Here is a 22,465-nt window from a genome sequence, read left to right as displayed (position 1 = left end):
AGCCATAGCCAAGGTTATTACCCAAGATCAAAGTCATCTCCAAAAGAAACTGTGTCAACTTTTAATATTAATGCAAGCCACTCAGTCCCACAGAGGTCCCATAGAATGTTGGAAAATGGTCACTAGAAACAAATGTTACTCTTTTCCTTCTCTCATATGGACTACAGATGCTCAAGATTCTCATGTATAAAAGGAAACATTTTTTTGGAAGTTACATCACTTTTGCTATTTTGCATCAAAGAAAACTGAATCCTTCAGGACACAAAGATACTTGACAAATTTCAAAGATTATGTTTTAAATGACGAAATCAGTCTGTAGTCAGTATGGAAAAGATCTGTGTGAGATGTAAAAAAAATTCAGATATGTGACCAGAATAATGTATCATACAAAACTCTTGAGATTTGGTGATTCAGGCTAAAGGTGAGACATTTATGTCTAATGTTTCAGTTGAATAAATTATCTTTTAATTTTCCCTCACATTCAGATATTCCTATATGTAGCTTGTGAATTTGTGCACCAGGTGTTCTGTTTAGGAGTGCACCAGCTGTTCCGTTTGGGAGTGCACTGGGATTTCAATCTGTTAGACCAGAGTTATAGTCCCTGACAAAGTGAAAAATACACATAAAGTGCTTAAAAATGGTGTTGCATAATATATCTTAAAAGATATTTCACCTAGTCATAAAACCATGTACAGTGACAGAAAGTTTGGGCATGTAGACACATTTCTAGTTTTTTTTAGGAAACATGTTACCTTCTAGTTGCAAAGTTTGTGTTTAGATTTGCATACTAAAATAATCAGCAGAATGAGGAGAAATGACATACTCAAGTTTCCATTTGTTCTTCTGGGAAATGCAGAAACTGAGATGCTGTCAAAAACTTCAAATCTTGTCTTATTGACAAAACAGAATTTTAAAACACAGAATTCAAAGTTATCATTTGAAGACTGAATGTAAACTTATATGTGACATTATTGCTGTCAAACTGTTCTAAAGCAGATGAAAATCTCTGAAACTGATCTTTAAACATGGAAGACACAATGCCATCTAGACAATAAAATCTAACAATCAGTTAGATTTTCCATCATGTCACATTCATGGTGACATGCCTTTATCTGATTGGATGCATGCAGCCAATATATCACAAACAAGAGCTGTCAGACTGGACAGCACACTCAACTATTCTCAGTGCTTGATGTAAGTATAATATAAGCTATGCGTAAAACTATAACATTACAATAAGCATATTCTAAGTCGAAAAGGGGCCATAATTCAGTCAAAATGCTTGATAGAGTTGCCTCCTCCTTTTTACAGACTGGGGTCATGATGGTAAACAAGTATGCAAAATATCAAAGCAATATCTCAATGGCCTTTGAAAATATTTGGGGTGGTACGCAAACTTTAACATTTATTCTAAGTCGAAAAGGGGCCATAATTCAGTCAAAATGCTTGATAGAGTTGCCTCCTCCTTTTTACAGACTGGGGTCATGATGGTAAACAAGTATGCAAAATATGAAAGTAATATCTCAATGGACTTTGAAAATATTTGGGGTGGTACGCAAACTTTAACATTTGTGTAACGCTCATGCTAACGCTAACGCTCATGCTAAAGCCGATGCCGGGGCGAGTAGGACAGCTCCCCTATTCTTCGAATAGTCGAGCTAAAAATCACTCTCTCTTTCCTTATACACTTACAGCTGAAACTTAAAAAATGTTCTAGTAAGATTTTTCTATCTCATCACAAAACAATTTCACACATTTTCTCAGATGACTCGCTATCAAGAGTTTTCAAATAATTTTGATTTGTCAAAAAACGTTGTCACTAAGGGGCTTGACTGGTTTTCCCTGAATATCTTGGATCTGTCACCTGATTTTTCTTTTCAGAACCTGCTAGCCCTATTTCAAAATGGTATAATTTCAAATACTCTTGGATGACCTTTTACTGAGATTGTTTTACTAAATGAGCCATGCCATGAGAAAACCAACATAGTGGGTTTGCAACCAGCATGGATCCAGACCAGCCTGGTCAGGATCCATGCTGTTTGCTTTTAAAGCCTATTGGAATTGGAGATACTGTTAGCGTACAGCATGGATCCTGACCAGACTGTGCGGATGCACAGGCTGGTCTGGATCCATGCTGGTCGCAAACCCACTATGTTGGTTTTCTCATGGCGTGGCTCAAATCATGAATAATAAATCAATCGAATTCATCAAAGAACATGGCTTACAGTGGTCACTTTTCCTTGTATGTTGTAGTTGAAACTATTAAATTATTCTTTTCACCAAGCCACTGCATACAGATGGGTTAAGCAGATCTGATGTGAAATTAAGTACAGAACATGTTAAACAGTGCTTGTAACAACTGTAACCACATTATGTCACAAAGGTAATGTCTGTAACATGTTTATGTTACAATAATTATATAATGCATAATATTCATGCATATAGATATATGTGACACAGAAGCTCAATAAGTTTCGTACGTAAATGCCTCAAAACAGTTTATCTGTTACACATATTACTTTTCTTTAATATACCTTGTTTATATGAACAATTTGTAAAATATTTCCTATTGTAAACCTGGTCTGCTTTTAAGGCTTTCCTGACAACAGAATATTATTATTAATACGTGAACTTGTCAATCTGTCTTTTTTTGCAACAGATGTAATACACAGTTTCCATATGTTACCAAAATAAATAATATACAATTCTCTAATGTTTTATTACTCTAGGTAAAGACAATAAAGTACATTTTGGGATACATGGGAAACAAACTTTTATGACTTTATTGCAAATGTTTGACTAAGGGCCAAAACTCTTGTCTTGCAGAGTGAAAAAACTATTCAGCGATTTGAGAGTAACATGAAAATAATTCCAAGTATAACAACTTAGTGACCTTGACCTTGGGTATAATGGGCCCAGCCCCTGCACATACTTTGTTTGTATGCTGGACAATGTTTAAGTGAAGTTACTGTAAGTTATAAGCAATAATAACAAAGATATGAGAGATATTATGACAGAAAAACGAAGGTTGCCGAAAAACTTTAACCCTAAAAATAACCTAAGTATAACACCTTGGTGACCTTGACCTTGGGTATTATGGGTCCAGCCCCTGCACATACTTTGTTTGCATGCTGAACAATGTTAATGCGAAGTTACAGTAAGACATAAGCAATAATAACAAAGAAAAACAAAAGTTGCCAAAACATTAAACCCTAAAAATAACCTAAGTAAAACACCTTGGTGACCTTGATCTTTGGTATTGTGGGCCCAGCCCCTGCACATACTTTGTTTGCATGCTGAACAATGTTACTGTGAAGTTACAATTAAATACAAGCAATAGTAACAACAAAAAACAAAAGTTACCAAAAACTTTAACCAAGAAAGCTCACACAGACGCCGATGCCGGGGCAAGTAGAATTGCACCCCTATTCTCCGAATAGTTGAGCTAAAAACTTATAATGTTAAAGTCATCTAGACCTTTTTCTTGAGAATTAGGAAAATGTTTTGTAAATTGTCTAAATTGAATGATCTTTTAAAATATAAGTAAATTGTTATTGTAATGAAAATATTAACATTTGTTTATACAGCTTTAGTGCACAAGAAAATCAATGCAGAAATTTAACTCAGAGGGTCTGTATTAGCAACAAATAGCCCAAAAGGGCCTCATTCATTACATATACCAACGCCCTGGTGAGTGGAATAGCTAGACTATTCTTCAAATAGTCAAGCTAAAAACAAAGACAGGAAATAATAAAAATAGTCATAAGCATATTTAGTTTCTTTTTTGACTTGCATGTCAGGGCACTAAAATCTTTTCATGTTTCCCTAAAATCTCTCCATTTCTCCCTATAATCTCTCCACTTCTGCCTAATCTTAGCTGAGGGAGAAGTGACTTCTCCCTAAAATCTTAGCCTAGCGCCCTAGCCATTAATTAGCATTTACAATACCACAATTTCCATGTGACAGTCAACATTTGACATTTAAACATTTGGTAATTAGCATTAAATATTATCCCCGCATTAGCCCTCCTGAACTTACAAAGTGTGTTCAGATTAATAGATAATTAATAAAAGATTTTGCTTTTAGCACTTGACATATGGGCTATTGTTAACAAAACATCTTAGCTTCCTTTACTGATTAAGTGTGGAGGAAGCTTAGGTGTTTTGTTAACAATAGCCCATATGTATCATGTAAAGTGCTAAAAGCAAAATCTATTTTATAATCTAATTGTTTAGAAAGTGATAAAGTAAAATTTCTGACATGTTTAAGCAGGAAAAATAAATAACATATGTCAAAACAAATAATGTTATAAAATAGAAAAATCAATTTTGAGTAATTCTTACCGTAGATACCCATGTATAATGCGCAGTTTTTTTACCCTCGGGACCACCCGCGAATCGTGGGTGCGCATGATATACAGGTATAGACAATTTTCTAACTTCAAAACAAGTTTGTTACCGATGTCCGCTATTTTTGTAAAGGGAAACTACTCCCCGCGCTTATTGTCACCGCTAAAATCTAAGATTGCCCATACGTTCCGTAAAAGATCGATGGTTTATTTTTCTTTCAAACAAAATTAATTTCATATAAATTTAAAAGTATTTTGATGAAAGAAATGTTTATAAATCACAAAAATTATGATACTAATTAAAGATTGAGAATTATCTTTAACCGAGATCAAACTGTGAACAACATAATTGACACGAGGTGACACGTTAATTGCCGGTAATTATTGGCTATTTGTTTGTGACAAAAAGACTATCACACCTTTTGTTATTGGTTTGAATTGAGAAGCTCGTGTCATTTTGAAAAATACCATTAAGAAATATTAAATCAGCTGCTGTTTATTTGTTCAAAATAGTTCATTAAAAAGGTAAAACAACAAATAAAACAATTTTATTGGTTTTATTTTCGAGAAAACAAAAATCGATAGTTCCGTGAGACCGTTACTGCTCTCCACCGCGGAGATAAAATTTATTACCGGTGTCGATGTAAACTCTACTTTCATTTTCCATCCACCTCAAAATTGACCAAAAATGTTTTTTTCCCCAGGATTTCGGGCCAAAATCGGGGATGCGCATTATACACGGGTGCGCATTATACATGGGTATCTACGGTACCTAATTCACAAAATTTTAAATTAAAATGATAAAATTTTGATTTATTATAAAAATTTTGTGAAAGAATTTGGCTGATTCTATAGCCATGGTACAATTTCCCTAAAATGTGTGGCAACTCCAATTTCGCTTTGATCTTAATTTCAAGCGAAGTGAGATAAAAAAGAAAGCGACTTTTTCGCTCCAGTCGCCCCGAGCTGATCCCTGTATAAACGGTGGTCTCTGAGGTGAGAAGCTTGCCATGGAAGCAGAAGCTCAGGCTGTCATCACATGTTGAATATTCAGTCTTTTAAAACTTTTTAAAGTTTTTTCCTATATTAGTCTATGTAAAACTTGGGACCCCTGGGGCGGGGCCTCTTTTTATCCCAGGGGCATAATTTGAACAATCTTCATTGAGGACATGCCAATACCATGCGGTTTTGGACAAGAAGCTCTTTTAAGTTTTTCCTTTTGGCAACAAGAGGTCTGTGTGGAATTCAATTCTTTGAACAATTTTGAAAAGGGGGCCATCCAATGATCATTCCTGTGAAGTTCCATCAAATCTGAACTGGTGGTTTAGGAGCAGATGTTGTTTAAAAGAAATTTCAAAGTGTGGACGGACACCGGACGGTGAGCGATCACAACAGCTCACCCTGAGCCTGTGGCTCAGGTGAGCTAAAAAGTCATAAAATAATGGTCAAACTTACTTGCTCCAATAAATAAACAAGAGGGTCATGATGACCCTGGATCGCTCAACTGAGTAATATGAGCTACATGTTTCAAAAAAAAAAAGAAAAAATTTAAAGTATCATCTAGCGAAAGGTAGAAAAATATTTTCAGGATTTTTATTCTTAGTTGCTGATTCTTGTCAAAACTTGACAGACCTTTCAAAAATAGAATGCACTTTACTGGTACGCACTTCTTGCTATGATTGTAAAAGGCAGGGTGTGCTCGTTACAATCATTTAAATAATTTGTAACAATAGTCTATTCATTAAAGAAAAAAGAAAGAAATGGTGGTGTGGGGGAAGTAGCCCCCATAAGAATAAATGTGGGGTATTTATTGAATGTGCCTACCGGTAAAGTGCAGGTGTCCCGGACTTTTCATATTTAAACTTTTCTTTACACTTACCTAGTAAGTTTAAATGGTGGAAATTGCAGGTGTGAATGCTAAGTTAGCAGTCAAAAATAAAATAGAATTTAAATAAATTTTTTACTGAAATTATAAATGGTGCGCAAAAACATAGGATAACGGCATTAACGCAGCATAATATTTTCAGATGTCTGGAGGATATAAACTTACCGATCCGCAGCTTGACGCAGAGCTTAAACTGACAGAAGTAATTGCACAAACGAACAGCAATTCTATTTTTATCCAATCCATTTCCACTTCGTTATACAACTAAAACTGTTTTTGCGAGTAATGAAAATGAAACATATGTATTTTTGTTTTTCAACAGTTCCAGCAGCCGGAAGTTCGGAATGATTGCTGAACGGTGCATGAGAAAAATATGTTATGTGAAATGTCAAATATACACACTTTAAATACCACCAAGTATCGGTCCCTGCTATTTACCACTAAGAACCGCTAAGGACAACAATGGAGGCGCTAAGGGCCATTTATCATATGGAGTAGAAAGAACGAATTGAGAATCACCAAGGACCAATTATGGACACCTAGTAGTCACAAAAATCTTAACCTATCCAGAGAAATAGGTATTATTCCCCCAAATGACCTTCAACATGGTTTCGTGACAAAAGATCTTGTACGTGAGACCCAACTGATTGAATATCATGCACATTTCCAATCGAGAACAAACTGATTAATTTCTGCTTGGCTTCAATAAAGCTTTTGAAATGACCAACACAAATTCTTTTTAACTTCAAGACAACTCTACTTAACAGAAATCAGTCTGTAGTCTTGGAAGGTGACCATTCCCATGGAACACCTATAACATCTGGCATTTCACAAGGCCCTGTCTATGAACCTCTCTGTTTTCTCTTTTAGGTTATACATAATTTATTTTAGGTTGATTGTGAAGGAAGTTCTACAACATACTTTAATCACTTTCGACACCTCATTCCTTACGGAATCCATTGCCACGAGGGTATGAGAGAAGAGGCCAGTTTCCCTTTTAATGCTGAGCACCAAGCAAGGGAGCTAATGGTATCATTTTTCACGTTTTTGGTATGACGCGGCCAGAAAGGAACCCACAACCTCCCGCACTCGAAGCGGACGCTCTACCACTAGGCTATCGAGGCATGTTTTCTCATTTATATGAACGATCTTCCAATATCTATCAGTTCATATATATCGGACTATTTGCCGATGATTTGTTGTCTACCCACTCTAGGTCTAACCACTCGAGGGTGTCTAACCACTCGAAGGTATCTATGTAAATGGCCGTATGAACACATCTGTGGATGACTCTAATTGTATTTTGGTACTTGTAACATATGAAAATGCTGAGTCCTGCTCAGCCCAGGGCTAAAGGCCGCTGGTGGTAGCATGCATTTTCATCTTTCCTGTCATCGCACACAACACTACTAAAATTTTTTATTTCCAAATCTATTGACTTCATAAAGATAAACATCAAAAAAGTAACCAACATATCAATTTTGTCGTATAAAACCCTTTTCTGTCCTCAGCTGGAATATGCATCTACCATCTGGCATCCATACACACAAGTTAACACAGACAAAACAGAAATGGTTCAACGCCATGCACCTTCGACCAAAAACTAATTTTCTTAAACGTTCGTTGCCATGGCAACTGAAAGGAAAAACTTAAAAGAGTTTCTTGTCCAATGGTGCTCGTTGCACAAGACCTAAGAAATGAATATCAAACATGCTTTTGATTTGCTTTATATAGAGGTCAGGAAACGTTGACCGATGCCATCCTTAAGGCCTAACTAGCGTAAAGGATTCAGCGTAGGAGCCACCTGGTCAGAGGTTGGAATTGAGACTCAGCTTTGAATTGGTTGAAAAGAAGTGTAGAGAAACTTGTAAGAGTTTTAATAAGGATGTTAGTCAAACCGTCCCCTAGTCAAAACCCCCCCCCCCCCCCCCCATTTTGGTCAAAACGTCCCCCTTTTCTGAAATAAATCAATTTTCTGTATTATCAAAACATAATCCATAAGTTTCAAATTTAAAAGATAATAAAGTATATATGAATTAATTAAAAAGAATTAATAATGATACAAAAACAATTAGGGGGATGTTTTGACCAAATTCTAAATTGAATGGGGGACGTTTTGACCAAAATGGGAGGTGTTTTGACTAGGGGACGTTTTGACTTGATACCGTTAATAAGATGTAAGCTGATTGGATAAAAAAGATAATGTTTACAATCATAAAATTTGTGTCAAAATCAAGCAATAAAATGTGGAATATTTTACAAATGTCTGACTGAATGCATGACCTTTTAATTCCCTCTTTAGAATTGTATGTCAGAGGGCATTTTGCCCCTAAATGCCATTCAACAAAGAGGGTAGGTTTGTGTGAAGAAAAATTGTAAGAAAATGGATTCGATAAGCCTATATAAAATTGCTATTTTGATGTGTGTGAAATGCTGTCTTACTGAAAGAATCACACTTGACTGGTCATTTCTCAGTTTTCGGGTATGTGATGTGGCAGGGTCATTTCTCATGATGGAAATGTATGAGAAAAAAAAAACAATAGCAATGCCTGACCGTCTGGTCTATTCGCGTAATGGCAGACAGGTTTCTGAACACTAATTCGATTGGCATGGTAAATTAAAGCTGCTTTTTTATTTAAATTTCAGTGTGGATGTAATTTTGATATTTTGGTAGAAAAATGGAAGAGGAGGTTGTATTTGGTGATGTGAAATTCAATTTTAGTATGAGTAGTACTTCTAGGTCACAGCGGTGAGATTTTGATGTGATTTTACAGTAAACAAACGTGACAAGAGAAATCTCTCTTAGACGATACATGACACCTACTTTTCTCTTCATTTTATGTCAGTTTTATCAGAATTCTTTAAAATAAAGTAAAGATTTGTTCTCTGAAATGGGACTAGCTATGTTTGGCGGCTCTTTTAAAACATGTCAGTTTTATAGAAGACTATTTAGGTGTGTGTGTGACCTTAATAGTTGTTCGACGTGCCTAACCACACTGGCCATAGCTTTATCAGATCAAGTGGTTCCAACGTTGTTTGAGCGGTGAATTTTACGCCGATCAGATGGAGAAATATGGCCGATACTACAAATTTCCGGAATTGTAAGTATGAGTTAAAGGAATTTCTACCCGTTAGATAACGAATCAAATGAAAACGATGGGTGCACCTGGAGCGCAAATGTGTCTATATTTTAGCACATGTGTCTATTTAGCTGAGATTTGTGCCGCTTATTTAAACACTTCTGTACAGTCCGGCGGGGGAAGGAGATTTTTGACAGTTTTTGACAATATCGCCTCAAATTTAGTGTTTTTCGGGAGCAAGTAACTGTTAAAACACTTTTTATGTAAAGGGCTACCTCTTAAAACAAAGCGTGTGTATTTTCATAGAATTATTCAAGGTTGTTTCTGAACAATCCGCCGAAAACCTAATACAACGCCGTTTCGAGTGGGTCGCTATGCAACGCAATCAAGTGGATACCGTTCTGTGTCTTACTTGCGAAGTCTTATTCGTCTTAAAAACAGTCATTATTTTCAAAGCCTAACAATGAATAAATTAATTTGGAGAGTTTTATATCATCATAATGATCCCGCCATTTCTAATATATTGTACTTTTACATTTTTATGCTCACTTTTCACATATTTTTGCGGACATTGTCAAAAAACATCAACACATTTATAAACATAAAGCAAGGATGAACATCGAACAATATCATTAAGTAAATAATAGTATTAGTTCGTTAAAACAAGAACCAGTTCACAGATATTTTTCTCCTCCACGAATGGCACTGAACAGTATACCGAAATCGGGTTGACTCTTTAAATCTGTATAGTTACAGTTGGTCACTTTTAATCCCTTAAAACCAATACATTGTGATTTCATTACTGATTTGTTGTGCATTTAAGCTGTTCATACAAAATAAATAAAGTTTGGTCCATGATAAAAGTATTGATCAGTTGTTTGTATATATTTTCATTCATATTCCTGGTGAAACGTTCATTTATTTTCAGAGAGATAAATCACAGAGACCGTTAAAATTGGCCAGGGAAAAGGCAAGGTTTTATTTGTCCTCCATAAACAGAAACGATGTAATAAAACTCTATGGCCGCCGTTTAAAAATGAAAATACAAATGAAATACAGACACCAATGAAAAAAAAAGTTTTGTTGGAGGCAGTTAAATAGTACAACTGTAACACGTCTCTCTTAGTATTGCTAGTCCGTTTATTTTCTTTCATTGATGTCTGTATTTCATTTGTACATTTATACATTGATACCACGCCCATTAAAATCCGTTCACTTTAGCTGTGTCTATCCCTCGCTAACATTGCCTACTCGTGTATACTAATACAAAAATGGTTGGAAGAAGGTCAGCGTACGCCGTTGAAATACGGTCCTATATTAAGAATCGTTGTACTTTTGGCATAGGATGTAAAGACATTTTTGATGATATATTTTCTGTTTATGGGCATAATGAAATATCTTTTTCGACAGTTATCCGTTGGTTTAAGAAATTCAAATGTAGGTTAGTTTCAACAGAAGACGAACCACATGGCCGTCAGCCGTAAACAGCAACGTTTGCCAAGATGGTTGCTAGAGTGAAAGAAATAATTGCTACTGATGCAAGATACACCGCTAGGCAAAAGCTAGTATGATTGGCATCTCATAAGAGCAGCTCGTACAAATCTGAAACGTAATTTGAAAATGAGGAAGATTCCCCATCTGTTGACAGATGAGCAGAAAAAGGCACGCGTGCAATGCGCAAACTTGTTGCTTAAATAGTTTCCAAATTACAATGCACGATCTTTCGCAAATGTCGTCACTGGTGACGAGACATGAGTTCACTTTTTCGAGCCCAAACGAAAGATTCAGAACAAAAAATATGGGCAACAAAGTCTGGCAAAAGACCATACATTGCAAAGCGGACCATGAGTGTCAAAAATGTAATGGATGCCATATTCTTCACAACTCTGGGTCCTGCCATTCAGGTTGCTGTTCCTAAAGGCAAATCCGTAAATTCTAAGTTTAACAAGACTAAAGTTTTTCGAAAACTGAAGAAATATTTCAAAACTCGAAGACCCGCAACTGGTTTGGCCAATGTCAGATTACTACATGAAAATGCGTCATCGCACAAGGCGTCTATTGTACAAGACTTTCTGAAGCAGGAAAAGGTTGTTGTGCTCCCTTCATCACCCTCCTTATTCGCCTGACCTTGCCCCGTGTGTTTTTTTTTTTGTTCCTAAGGCTCAAGAATACCTTTCTGGTCGAAACTTAGTGCAGCGCAAACACCTCGGTTCTGCAATATTCCAGTGTCTTCATAGTATACCTAGAAAATACTACGAGAAAGGCTTCAAGGATTGGATTAGAAGACTGAAATTTTGCAAATCTGTTGGAGGTGAATAATTCGAGGGGACCAAATAAAATTTTCATTGAAATCTATCAAGGATACATTTTTATGTGCTCAGATGCATTCATATTTGAACAATCCTCATAAAGAGTCAACCCGCTTTTGGCATGCTGTTCAGTATACCATTCGTGGAGGAGATAAATGTCCTTGAACTGGTTCTTGTTTTTACAAACTATTACTATCATTTACTTAATGATATTATTCGATGTTCACCCTTGCTTTATGTTTTTGTGTGATGTTTTTGACAATGTCCGCAAAAATATGTTAAATGTTAAGCGAGCATAAAAATGTATTATATATATTTAGTACAAGATATTAGAAATGGCGGGATCATTATAATGATATAAAATTCACTAAATTTTTTCATTGTTAGGCTTTAATGACTGTTTTTAAGACGGATAAGACTTCGCAAGTAAGACACAGAACGGTATCCACTTGATTGCGTTGCATAGCGACCCACTCGAAACGGCGTTGCATTAGGTTTTCGGCCAATTGTTCAGAAACAACCCTGAAAAATTCTATGAAAATACACACGCTTTGTTTTAAGAGGTAGCCCTTTATATAAAAAGTGTTTTAAACAGTTAATTGCTCCCAATAAACACTATATTTGAGGCGATATTGTCAAAACCTGTCAAAAATCTCCTTCCCCCGCCGGACTGTACAGAAGTGTTTAAATAAACGGCACAAATCTCAGCTAAATAGACACATGTGCTAAAATATAGACACATTTGCGCTCCAGGTGCACCCATCGGTTTCATTTGATTCGTTATTTAACGGGTAGAAATTCCTTTAAATCATACTTACAATTCCGGAAATTTGTAGTATCGGCCATATTTCTCCATCTGATCGGCGTAAAATTCACCGCTCAAACAACGTTGGAACCACTTGATCTGATAAAGCTATGGCCAGTGTGCTAACGGTATGCATCAACAAAATATTTTATCATACTTCAATTATACTTGTTTATATCAATTTCATTTTATTCTTGAAGTGATCGTTTTATGCATATTGTTATGTCGAAGGGTAACAATTGCTTGTTATTTAAAATACTACAGGTAACAGAAAAACAAACAATCAACTATTAACAATAACAACGTTCATCCTTAAAAATGTAATCTATCCGTAAAAGTGCAGACTACAAACAAATTTGAACAAATTAATTTCCTTTAGGTCAATATAGAATGAAGTCAAGCTGTACATCTATATGTGTACGCACACGTGTACTGTTTTAGAAAAAAGATATTTTCTTGTTCAACATGTACGGACGGGCAGATGTACAGATAGCTAAAAAAAATCAGCCTCAGAGATGTTTATATGCTGTTATGGATGAGACCATCAAAAAATAAAAATAGCGTCAGTTAAGCTATGGTAGCCAAAGCTAATGTACAGACAGACCAACTTCATGATCATAAAAAATCCTTAAAATCATAGATCTACTTACAAGGGAATGTGTTCCCTCCATAATTGCATGCTTGTTCTGCCTAAAATGCACTGGTCACTCAAATAACATTGGAACCATCTAAATTGATAAAGGTATGGCCAGTGTGATGTCGAATTCAAGAGAGCTGTGACCTTGACATTTACAGCTAAAACTCTTGTATTGGTACAAACTAACTTTGTCATGTTTGTGAAACGATTGGTACTTTTGTCTAGTTTATCGGCTTTTCACATTTTTAGCTCACCTGTCACGTAGTGACAGAGTGAGCTTTTGTGATCACCCTTCGTCCGTCCGTCCACAATTTCTTGTGAACAAGATAGAGACCACATTTTGTAAGCAATTTTGATCAAACTTGTACAAAACTTGTATTGGCATGATATCTCAGTTCCTTTCGAAAACTGGCCGGATCCCATCATGGGTTCTAGAGTTATTGCCCCTTAAAAGGCCAGAATTTGCTATTTTTGTGCGTCAAGTATTTCTTGTCTGCACGATAGTGGTTTCATTTATGATTTTATTTTAACCAAACTTGCACACAACTTGTATCACCATAAGATCTTGGTTCCTTTGTTGAACCGGCCAGATCCAATTATGTATTCCAGAGTTACGGCCCCTGAAGGGCCAAAATTAGCTATTTTGACCTTGTCTGCACAATAGCAGCTTCATTTATGATTTGATTTTTACCAAACTTGCATACAACTTGTATCACCGTGAGATCTTGGTTCGTTTCATGAACTGGCCAGATTCCATCATGGGTTCCAGAGTTATGGCCCATGAAAGGGCCAGAATTAGCTATTTTGACATTGTCTGCACAATAGCAGCTTCATTTATGATTTGATTTTTACCAAACTTGCACACAGCTTGTATCACCGTGAGATCTTGGTTCAGTTAATGAACTGGCCAGATTCCTTTATGGGTTCCAGAGTAATGGCCCCTGAAAGGGCCAGAATTAGCTATTTTGACCTTGTCTGCACAATAGCAGCTTCATTTATGATTTGAATTTAACCAAACTTGCATACAACTTGTGTCACTATAAGATCTTGGTTCCTTTCTTTAACTGGCCAGATTCGCTTATAGGTTCCAGAGTTATGGCCCCTGAAAGGGCAAAAATTAGCTATTTTGACCTTGTCTGCACAATAGCAGCGTCATTTATGATTTGAATTTAATTAAACTTGCAGAAAACTTGTGTCACCATAAGATCTCAGTTCCTTTCTTGAACTGACCAGATCCCATTTTGTGTTCCAGAGTTACGGCCCCTGAAAGGGCCAAAATTAGCTATTTTGACCTTGTCTGCATCATAGCAGCTTCATTTATGATTTGATTTTAATCAAACTTGCAAAAAACTTGTGTCACCATAAGATCTCGATTCCTTTTTTGAACTGACCAGATCCCTTAACGGGTTCCAGAGTTATGACCCCTGAAAGGGCCAAAATTAGCTTTCTTGACCTTGTCTGCACAATAGCAGCTTCATTTATAATTTGATTTTAACCAAACTTGCATACAACTTGTATCACCATTGTTGGTTCCTTTCTTGAAATGGTTAGATTCCATTATGTGTTCCAGAGTTATTGCCCCTGATAGGGCCAGAATTAGCTATTTTGACCTTGTCTGCACAATAACAGCTTCATTTATGATTTGAATTAAATCAAACTTGCACAAAACTTGTGTCACCATAAGGTCTTGGTTCCTTTCTTGAACTGGCCAGATCCCATTATGGGTTCCAGAGTTACGGCCCCTGAAATGGCCAAAATTAGCTATTTTGACCTTTTCGGCATAATAGCAGCTTCATTTAATATTTGATTTTAACCAAACTTGCACACAACTTGTATCACAATAAAATCTTGATTCCTTTTTATACGCCCGAAGGGACATATTATGTTATCGCCTCGGTGTCTGTCAGTCTGTATGTCTGTTGGTTAGCAATTTCCCTTCTGCTCTGTAACTGTTGAACCCCTTGAAGGATTTCAAAGAAACCTGACACAAATGTTCACCTCATCGAAACAATGTGCAGAGCGTATTTAGATGGCTCACTTCAAGGTCAAGGTCACACTTAGGGGTCAAAGGTCATATGACTTTGTTTTGTGTGTATATTGCTCTGCATTTGCATCGATTGCAGTGCTCTTGTTTTTATTTGGCAGATCCTTCTTTTGTTGACCTACAATAATTTTTTTCAGTTACTTCCCTTTTATGTTACTATAAATAGCTTATTAAGTAACTTTGTTATTATTGGCCGTAGGGAAAAACCAAGACCACTTTTCTGTGGTACAACATGGATGGTACCTCCAATTTTTAGGTGTATTTTGACATATCTATACTTTGTAAGAATTTTTGGTTAAATTTCACCCTTTGTTGTTCCTGTCCTTTGGACTTACATATTTTTTCTGAGGACTTAGATTTATTTTTAATTTCTTCCCTTTATTGTTCCTGTCCTTTGGGCTTCATCAGTCAAAATTTTGCTCGATGTAATCCTTCGGGCACGAAACTACTGGTCTGATTTGAAAATAATTTTATTTGAAGTAAGTTCAAAAGAAAATTTCAACTATATTTTCACATAATTCTTTTGATTGATCTTGATTATGATTTTTTGACCTTCATGTCCTTAAGTGCAATGATAACAGGTGAGCGATATAGGGCCATTTTGGCCCTCTTGTATGAAGATTTACCTTCAGAATATAGCAGAAAAATAAGAAAAACTCATTTTGTTTTCATTTCAACTTACCCTGACAGAATATGATAGTTCTGAATAAAACAAACGACATATGTGCGTCCGTCTGATTTATTAGAAGATGTGTTTATGTACTTTTCTCCACGGAAACATTTCTCAGTTTTCAGATAGTCCCCGACTTACTTCCTCCAAATCAGTAGAGGTCTTCTACTTTATGAAATCTAATCATCCGACCAAGTTCAAGTGTTCTTGATGAAGTGATTCTCAAGTTACTGTGCAGAAATAGTTTTCAATGTTTATGTCCCCGAGACCTTGACCTTTGGCCTATTGACCAAAACATAACAGGGGACATCTGCTTCCTACGCCAAATCACACTATCATGTTTGAAGGTTTCTTAAGTTATTGAGGGGAAACCATTTTCAGTGTTCATGTCCCTGTGACCTTCATCTTTGATCTATTTACAAAGTCATCCACTTCATATATTCATTCAAGCATTCAAGTTTGAAGTTTCTACGTCAAGTTGATCTCAAATTATTTAATGAAAATTGTTTTCATGGTTCGGACCCCCGTGATCTTTACTTTTGACCTACTGACCCAAAATCACAAAGGAACATCTCCTTGGTATGTCAATAATCCTTTGACGTTTCAAGGTTCTGAGGCAAGAGGTCCTCAAGTTATTGAATGGAAAAAAATGATGTAAACGGTTTTCTCTTATGGCCCCTGTAACCTTGAACTTTTGTCAATGACCTCAATATCAAGGTTTCATCTACTCTGTCCAAAGATCCTGTGCAGTTTCAACTTTCTGGGTAAATTTGTTTTCAGAAAGGGTTTTCCATGTTCGTGCCCCAGCGACCTTGACCTTCAACTGAGTGACCCCAAAATATATAAGGGTAATCTAATTGGAATTTCCAAATATCCCGAGAAGTTTTAACGTTCTTGATAGAGTGGTTCTGAAATTATTGATCGGAAATGGTTTTCCATGTTCTGGCCCTTGTTTTCCTATTTTTAGCTCAATTGGCCCCTAAAAGAGGCTAATTGCATCAGTTTAAACAAGAGGGCCATAATGGCCCTATATCGCTCACCTGAGTACCATTGCTCTTAATGATAAGATCAAGTTTTGACATAGATCACATAGTCATAGGCATACACTTAAAATATCATCAGGATAAATATTTTCTTGCAACAGTCCCTTTTGACCTATGGGTCACGTACAAGTCAGGGCCAATCTTCATACCAAGTTTAAGGGTCCTAAGCTCAAATGCTACATTTTTGTACTAGCATGCCTGTCCCTTACCCTGAAAGACTTAAATAACATTTAAAACCAATCTCATTAGATGCTGCTGAGGTATATTCATTTACATCAAGGGAGGTCAATTGTAATAAATTCAGTCAAAAATTATCTATCCTGATTGTCCGAGTCCATCTGGTCAGTAGCATGAATGACATTTCAAATCAGTATCTTCATTGCTTAATGAGATACACCCATTTAAATTTGAAACAAAAAGAGGTAATTTTACATAAAATCAGTCCATAGTTATCTACCCTGATTGTCTCAGTCCAACTAATGACAATAATGAAATTTCAAATGAGTCCTATAAATACTTACTGAGATAAATCCATTTTATTAAAATCAGGGGAGGTAATCATGCAATGGTATATGCATGTAGAAGATACAGAGTACAAGCCTTTACAACAGTATAAATTATTAGAAAAGTAAGTAAGAGTAGAAATTTCTTACCATGGAAGACAAAAACAACATTTCAAACCAATCTCATTAGAAGCTGCTAGGTATGTTCATTTACGTAAAAAACAAAGGGAGGTAATTTGTCATAAATTCAGTCAGTATGTATCTTCACTGATTGTCCAAGTCCATCTGATGGCATAAATGAAATTTCAAATCAGTATCTTCATTAGTTACAGAGATATACACGTTTTAATTTGAAATAAAGGGAGGTAGTTTGACATAAAACCAGTCCAAAGATATCTGGCATAAAATCTGCCCTGATTGTCTGAGTCCAACTAATGACAATAATGAAATTTCAAATGAGTCCTATAAGTACTTACTGATATAAATCCATTTTGATTAAAATCAGGGGAGGTAATCATATATAAAATAACTCCAGAACTTATGATTTGATCTGACAGATTCATCATGGAATCCAAGAGTTATTGTTGTTGAAGATATTTTGCAAGTTTGTATCAAATCAATCCATAAATGAAGTCTCTATATGGCTGCAAAAGCCAAAATAGCAAATTTTGGACCCTTAAGGGGCCATAACTCTGGAACCCATGATGGAATCTGGCCAGTTCAAGAAAGGAACCAAGATATTATTCCAATACAAGTCGTTTGCAAGTTTGGTTAAAATAAAATCATAAATGAAGCTGCTATTATGCAGACAAGGTCAAAATAGCTAATTCTGGCCCTTCCAGGGGCCATCACTCTGGAACCCATAATGGAATCTGGCCAGTTCAAGAAAGGATCTTATGGTGATACAAGTTGTGTGCAAGTTTGGTTAAAACAAGTGAATGAAGTATTGCCTTGCAATACAAAGTCCCCTACTGGAAGGCACCTAATTTTCTCTACTGCAGTATAACATAATGAACTGATATCTGTCAATGATGTATACCAATATTGTACTATATATACAGTATGTTATAAACAAAATACTTGGATTAAAATTTGTATATATAAAACCCTATAGTTGTTTTCATATAGCATTTTTGACCGTTTATCAAAAAGGTAACGTTATTTATAGTAAAAAAAAAAAAACACAAGAGGACCATGATGGTCCTGAATCACTCACCTGTCCCCACATGACCCAGTTTTGAAACCGAGTATGACGTTGTTTTTTCTAAAATTTTTGAATAGTAAACTAGTTTTTGAGCTAATGTGAACCTAGTTTTAAACTTGACCTAGATATCATCAAGATAAAAATTCTGACCAATTTTCATGAAGATCCATTGAAAAATATGGCCTCTAGAGAGGTCACAAGATTTTTCTATTATTTGACCTAATGACCTAGTTTTTGAAGGTACGTGACCCAGTTTTGAATCTGACCTAGATATCATCAAGGTGAACATTCTCACCAATTTTTATGAAGATCTCATTAAAAATATGGCCTCTAGAGAGGTCACAAGTTTTTTTCTATTTTTATACCTACTGACCTATTTTTTGACCGCACATGACCCTGTTTCTAATTTTACCTAGATATCATCAAGTTGAACATTCAGACGAATTTTCATGAAGAGCCATTGAAAAAAATGGCCTCTAGAGAGGTCAAAAAGGTTTTCTATTTTAGACCTACTGACCTAGTTTTTGACCGCAGTTGACCCAGTTTCGAACTTGACCTAGATATCATCAAGATGAACATTCAGACCAACTTTCATACAGTTCCCATGAAAAATATGGCCTCTAGAGAGGTCACATGGTTTTTTTATTATCTGACCTACTGACTTAGTTATTGATGGCACTTGACCCAGTTTCGAACTTGACCTAGATATATGAATATGACCTAGGGTAGATGACAGATATGGGTGTGGTGAAGTGAATGACCCCTCCAGGCCCTTTTCCCAAATCTACACTTTTCTTTCGGTAGTTTTTTGGGACACTTACTTTGATAGGGTTTTTGTTTTACACTTGCCACAATACCCATTATGTCATCTACTTATTTGTAATTAACAAAAATTTTTATTTTGTTTATTATTTTGTATCCTCTTTTCCCAGCATGTTTTTAAAAACTGAATTTTGCTTTGAAGGGGAGTAACAGTAATGTATATGTACTGTTACAGAGTTACTTCCCTTGCTCTTTTATGAATGTGCTTTTCTTTACAGCTGTTTTATTTTTTCATTTTATATTGTTATTACTATATCATTTGTTTGTCGGAAAATAGCTTTAAGCTAATGTTAATTTCATATCCGATGTTAAATAAAGTTTCTTGTACCTTGTATCTTGTATCTTGAACATTCTGACCAATTTTCATGAAGATCCATTCAAAAGTATGGCCTCTAGAGAGGTCACAAGGTTTTTCTATTTTTAGACCTACTTACCTAGTTTTTGACCGCAGTTGACCCAGTTTCGAACTTGACCTAGATATCAAGACGAACATTCAGACCAACTTTCATACAGATACCATGAAAAATATGGCCTCTAGAGAGGTCACAAGGTTTTTTTATTATTTGACCTACTGACCTAGTTTTTGATCGCACGTGACCCAGTTTCGAACTAGACCTAGATATCATAAAGGTGAACATTCTGACCAACTTTCATGAAGATCCATTGAAAAGTATGGCCTCTAGAGAGGTCACAAGGTTTTTCTATTTTTAGACCTACTGATCTAGTTTTGGACAGCACGTAACCCAGTTTCGAACTTGACCTAGGTATCATTAAGATGAACATTCTGACCAACTTTCATAAAGATCCCATGAAAAATGTGACCTCTAGAGTGGTCACAAGCAAAAGTTTATGAAAGCACAACGGACGCTGCGCAATCACAAAAGCCCACCTTGTCACTTTGTGACATGTGAGCTAAAAAAAAAAATCCATATCATAAATCATAAATGAAGTCCACACAAAACTCTCTTTACCAGGTAGAGATTGGTCAAAATACACATAAAAGTTGGATGTAACATGCATGTTGTACCACAGAAAACTGGTCTCAATTTCCCTACAGTCTGTAATAAGTAAGTTACAAAATAAGCTATTCATAGTAAAAACAAAGGGAAATAATTCTAAAAAACAGAAGTACCTCATGGTGGTGAACATTTGTGCCAAGTTACATCAAAATCCCTCCATGCATAAAGAAGAAATGCTCCGTACAGTCATTCTTGAATTTGGCATTTGACCTCTAAGCATGACCTTGACCTTAGATCTACGGACCTGGTTCTTGTGCACAACAATCTGTCTCATGATAGTGAACATTTATGCAAAGTTACATCAAAATCCCTCCATGGATGAATAAGAAGTGTTCCAGACAAAGTCATTCTTGTATCTGACCTTTGGCATCTGTGTGTGACCTTGACCTTTCAACCTAGGGACCAGGTTCTTGTGCTTGACACTCCCTCTCATAGTGGAGAAGATTTGTGCCAGGTAATATTCAATCCTTTTTTGCATGACAAAGTTATACACCAGACAGGAAAAAGTCCCTTTAAACCCTTTTGATCTCCAAGTGTGACGTTGCCCTTTTAAAGCTAGGGTTTCTGGGTGTTGCGCATGACATATCGTTCATCAGGGGAACTTTTACCCAAGTAATATTAAAATCCCTTGATGGATGTCAGAGTTCTGAAATGGACAGGAAAAAGGAAAAAAACCCTATTGACCTTTGACCTCCAATTGTGACCTTGAACTTTAAGTTAGGGTCAGGGTTTTGCACATGACACATCATCTCATCATGGGGAACATTTGTGCCAAGTAATATTAAAATACCTTAATGGATGGCAGTTATGGACCGGACACGAAACAGACCGTGTTCATGCCATGTTAAAATCTGACTGCCAAGTGTGACCTTTACATTTGAGCTAGGGGTCTGAAAGTTTGACATGTCATACGTCTTTTTATGAGGTATATTTTGTGCCAAGTAATATTAAAATCCCTTCATGGATGACAGAGTTATGGACTGGACAGGAAAAAAGCTCTGTTGACCTTTGACCTCAAATTGTGACCTTGACCTTTAAGCTAGGAGTCCGGGTCTTGCGCATAACACGTCGTCTCATCACGGGGAACAATTGTGCCCAGTAATATTAAAATCCCTTCATGGATGACAGAGTTATGGACTGGACAGGAAACAGACCCTGTTTATGCCATGTTAACATTTGACTGCTAAGTGTGACCTTGACCTTCGAGGTAGGGGTCTGAAAGTTGTGCATGACACATCGTCGTATTATGAGGTACATTTGTGCCAAGTAATATTAAAATCCCTTCATGGATGGCAGAGTTATGGACCGGACAGGAAAAAAGCCCTGTTGACCTTTGACATCAAATTGTGACCTTGACCTTTAAGCTAGGGGTCAGGGTTCTGCATATGACACGTCTCATGGAGAACATTTGTGCCAAGTAATATTAAAATCCCTTCATGGATGACAGAGTTATGGACCAGACACGAAATTGCGGACGGATGGACGGAAAAGCGCATTCCTATAGTCCCCGAAACTGGTTTTCAACCAGTAGGGGACTAATAAAATCATAAATTAAGCTGCTATTGTGCAGACAAGGTCAAAAAAGCTAATTCTGGCCCTTTCAGGGGCCACAATTCTGGAACCCATGATGGAATCTGGCGAGTTCAAGAAAAGAACCAAGATCTTATGGTGATACAAGTTGTGTGCAAGTTTAGTAAAAATCAAATCATAAAGCTGCTATTGTGCAGACAAGGTCAAAATAGCTAATTTTGGCCCTTTTAGGGGCCATAACTCTGGAACCCATGATGGGATCTGGCCAGTTCAAGAAAGGAACCGAGATCTTATGGTGATATAAGTTGTGTGCAAGTTTGGTTAAAATAAAATCATAAATGAAACACTATCGTGCAGACAAGAAATGGACGCACGCACAGACTGACGACGGACGATCACAAAAGCTCACCTTGTCACTATGTGACCGGTGAGCTAAAAACAATCTTAAGATTACCTACCTTATATTGATGCCACAGACCAAGCTTGATGAAGATCTATCATGTTGTACATGTGAAGATATTTAAATGTTTGTTTTTTTTACTTTAAGCTCTAGTAGGCACTTAAGA

The 22,465-nt window shown here is 36.3% G+C and overlaps 1 protein-coding gene across 4 annotated transcripts in view; it reads right to left on the bottom strand.

Annotated features, from left to right (window-relative positions):
• LOC123528880 (endosome/lysosome-associated apoptosis and autophagy regulator family member 2-like) overlaps window positions 1-6,576 on the bottom strand; it is a 73,460-nt gene extending 66,884 nt beyond the window's left edge. For all 4 annotated transcript variants that reach the window (XM_053521531.1, XM_053521529.1, XM_053521530.1 and 1 more), the window contains exon 1: window positions 6,399-6,576. In XM_053521531.1, coding sequence (XP_053377506.1) covers window positions 6,399-6,479 — 81 coding nt within the window. In that variant the 5' untranslated portion in view covers window positions 6,480-6,576. The remainder of the gene's footprint in view (window positions 1-6,398) is intronic.
• Between the last annotated feature and the right edge of the window lie 15,889 nt (window positions 6,577-22,465).

This window comes from Mercenaria mercenaria, chromosome 13 (assembly GCF_021730395.1).
Source record: "Mercenaria mercenaria strain notata chromosome 13, MADL_Memer_1, whole genome shotgun sequence".
Classification (NCBI taxonomy): domain Eukaryota; kingdom Metazoa; phylum Mollusca; class Bivalvia; order Venerida; family Veneridae; genus Mercenaria; species Mercenaria mercenaria.
The sequence above is the reverse complement of the archived record's forward strand: the minus strand, read 5'-3'. Positions and strand labels throughout refer to the sequence as shown.